Source organism: Limulus polyphemus, unplaced genomic scaffold, assembly GCF_000517525.1.
Source record: "Limulus polyphemus unplaced genomic scaffold, Limulus_polyphemus-2.1.2 Scaffold6635, whole genome shotgun sequence".
Taxonomy (NCBI): Eukaryota; Metazoa; Arthropoda; class Merostomata; order Xiphosura; family Limulidae; genus Limulus; species Limulus polyphemus.
This window is the reverse complement of record NW_013672245.1, coordinates 46,537-50,220: the sequence shown is the minus strand read 5'-3', so window position 1 is coordinate 50,220 and position 3,684 is coordinate 46,537. Positions and strand designations below refer to the sequence as shown.

General features: G+C 31.3%; 1 protein-coding gene across 1 annotated transcript in view; it reads left to right on the top strand.

The window, feature by feature from the left end:
• Window positions 1–334: 334 nt before the first annotated feature.
• The window catches only part of LOC106473922 (proteolipid protein DM beta-like), a gene marked incomplete at its 5' end in the record, with an annotated part of 7,248 nt that continues 3,898 nt past the window's right edge, over window positions 335–3,684 (top strand). The window contains 3 exons of the mRNA XM_013934611.2: window positions 335–533; window positions 944–1,026; window positions 2,177–2,242. Of these exons, the coding sequence (XP_013790065.2) occupies window positions 335–533; window positions 944–1,026; window positions 2,177–2,242 (348 nt within the window). The remainder of the gene's footprint in view (window positions 534–943; window positions 1,027–2,176; window positions 2,243–3,684) is intronic.

Sequence of the window (3,684 nt, the reverse complement as noted above, 5' to 3'; positions counted from 1 at the left end):
TAACATAATTTACACTTTAAACAAGTAATGATGAACCTAAAAATAAGAACAACAGGGTTACATAACATAATTTACACTTTAAACAAGTAATGATGAACCTAAAAATAAGAACAACAGAATATGAATGTTATTTTTCTCTGTACTGTTTTCCATTTATTTTCAGCACATGACAAATTTAAATTATGTTTGTAATACTTCTTGCACGGTGTTTGGACATGCAAGTGGAATAAAAACAGTCACAACCTTTGCGAGACTTTATTATTCATACTTCAAAGTTTTTTTACAGCTTGAGATTCTGTCTTGATGTAACTGATGACTTGTTTTTTTTGGTGAGAATTTTAGACTTGACAAACTTCAGAATTATGTTTTTTCCCACCAGTGTTTAGTAATCACCTACATTCTTCAGCTGGTGTGGATGTTAATCTTGGCATCTTTGGTGGTTATCACTTTTGTTTTCCTGGTTAGCTGGGGACTGTGTAACCATGTGGAGGTTACTGATGCTCATAAACAATGCATTGATTTCAGTCACTATGGTAAGGGTGCAATTTTCACTATCTTTACTTTGTAGTTTCTGCACTTCCACGAATATCAGATTTGGTCCAGGGACCAAAATTTTATCTAACTTGTTAAATGCATGTGTAATTTTACATTACCAGATGATACTCAAATGTATGGTTTGTAATTTTATAACTTTTGTAAATAGAATATAATAATTACACTTGTGTTTGATAGTGTAAGACTTTCATGTAGTTACAGCTTGTAATCTTACATTTTTCCCCAGCACAAAAGGACCCAGATTATATTCCTGTAATCGTAATGTTATGCTGTGGTTTGACTACAGATAAAAAGTAATTTTAAAGAATGATATTTCCATAAAGCTTTTATATATATTATACACACTGCTTGTATTCCTCTCCTTAAATTCGTTATTTTTTTTATCCAGATTTCATGTTTCCACAAGGTACGAGATACGAAGACTTGAACCTTTGCTCTGAGGGTAAAATAAAGCAGTTTTGTAAAGATTATGTAAGTATTCTTGTCTATACAGATACAAAGACTTGAACCTTTGCTCCGAGGGTAAAATAAAGCAGTTTTGTAAAGATTATGTAAGTATTCTTGTCTATACAGATATGAAGACTTGAACCTTTGCTCTGAGGGTAAAATAAAGCAGTTTTGTAAAGATTATGTAAGTATTCTTGTCCATACAGATACGAAGACTTGAACCTTTGCTCTGAGGGTAAAATAAAGCAGTTTTGTAAAGATTATGTAAGTATTCTTGTCTATACAGATATGAAGACTTGAACCTTTGCTCTGAGGGTAAAATAAAGCAGTTTTGTAAAGATTATGTAAGTATTCTTGTCTATACAGATACGAAGACTTGAACCTTTGCTCTGAGGGTAAAATAAAGCAGTTTTGTAAAGATTATGTAAGTCTTCTTGTCTATACAGATATGAAGACTTGAACCTATGCTCTGAGGGTGGAATAAATCTTTTTCTGTATAGATTCTGTGAGTGATGTATATTGTAAGTCTTTTTGTCTGTAGTGATTCATTCTGTAAGTCCTCTTATCTGTAGTGATTTTATAAGTACCATATATAAACAAATATATATTTGTTGTCTGAAAGATTATTGAAGTATAACTTTTTGCAAAGATTAGGAAACAAAAATTAATTAAACATTCGCTTGGTTTAATTTTTTGAGACCACCATAATTTGAGTAAAGGTTTCTTTCCTTGTGTGTTCAACATGTATGTTGTATTTTAATGTTTTTTTATTCACAATATTCCACTCTATATTTAGGGTGTAAACTGTTTTTGTTTTTCATGGCTGTTAGGCACCATTTCCGTTCAGTAAGCAGGTGTGTTAGGTTTAAAACAGTGGTCAACATTCTGTTACAGTGCAGTGGCCATGATATTTGAAACTGTTTTCAGAAGCTTTATATGATTTAACATAATTAAAAACAGTAAATATTACAGAAAACTATTTCATCAGAATAAAGATACAAGTGTTTTAACAGAACTTATGTTGTTGTAAAATCTGCTACTTGGAATCATTGTTTTGTTTCTTGTAGTTCTGTTTATATTTCTGCGATTTTTTTTCATTATTGTGAGAGTTTGTTTTGAAATATTACTGATTGTTTAGTGTAATTAAATTTTCTGTTTATTTTGCTTCCTCCAGGTGGAACAAGCTGCAGTCATGTACTTACTAGCAACAGCAGCATGTGTACTGGTCATTGTCAGTTTGGTAAGTTCTCTTTTAACACAATCATATTTCTTTCTTTGTTAATAAAGTCATATTCTATGAAATAAGCTTTAGAAATGGACCATCTTATACATTTACTTACATACAAATTCAGAACTTGAGAATCTATGTTAAAAATGTAGGTTTCCTTCTTCTCTGATGGACGTCTGTCGTGGTCAACATTATTGTATTTTTTTTTAGATTTCTACTTGGATGCTGTGTGGTTCTTTTCTAAGTAAAGTGTTTTTTAAGACTACAAGTACAAAATTTCAAAGCTTAAATGAGTAACCAGTTTTGAATTTAAAGCAAATTAATTTTCACAGTAACCAGTCTGTATTTAAATATTTATTGACTGTTAGATCCTGAAAAATGTAAAAAATGGCACCTGGACGAGTAGTTATGATTCATTGTTCACAACTCTTCTACCATATAAATCTATTTTACATTTTACTCCAATGGCTGAATTATTACTGAATGAAGCACGTAACACACCTGTCTACATTTCAGTCTGTAGTAAGTTTTGTAGATGGTCGACGTCTCTGAAACAAAAGTGTGTGAATTCCTGTATATGTTTTTACCATGTGGTATTAGACTCTTGAGACTCATTGAATTACAGCAATATTAAGACATTTGTGTTTATTATCCTCTTCCGAGCTGTATCTTTTGATTAACATTCCACAAGTCTTGAAACTGTATTTTTGTGTTTATAAGGACTAATTAATTAGAAAATGTACTGTATGCAAAAATCAAAGCTTGCTATGAAGTAAAAGAACATGTTTGTCAAGTTGTTTCACTATATACCCAGTAGCATAATTTATTTTTTGAGTTTCTAGAAAGTTAACCATTTGAGGAGCTAATGACATCACCTGAAAGGTGTTTTAGCACCTAAGTTATTGCAATGATGTACATTGTTACTGATATCAAAATTAGTACTTCTCTGTCTGTCACACCAGACATTCTTTCAGCTGTGGGGACATTGTAATTTGATGGTCAATCCCACTATTTGTTGATAAAAGAGTAGGGTGTTGACTAGCTGACTTCCATCTTGTCTATCGCTGCTAAATTAGGGACGGCTAGTGCAGATAGCCCTCACGTAGCTTGGCGTGAAATTCAAAACAAACCAAACTGTTTGTCATTTTGATAAATATGTTATCTGATTTGAATGAATATCATTAGCAACCAAACAGTTCCATAAAATAGTAACTAACCAAATATTAAAATGCATTTTGTTTCATTACTTGGAATTATTTGTTTAAAGTGTAAATTATGTTACGTGACCTGTTGTTCTTCTTTTTAGGTTCATCATTACTTGTTTAAAGTGTAAATTATGTTATGTAAATAGTTACTGGTATTAACACACACCTACAGTATGAATGTTACTGTTATAGTTACTGGTATTAACACACACTACTAACAGTAACATTCATACTGTAGGTGTGTTAATA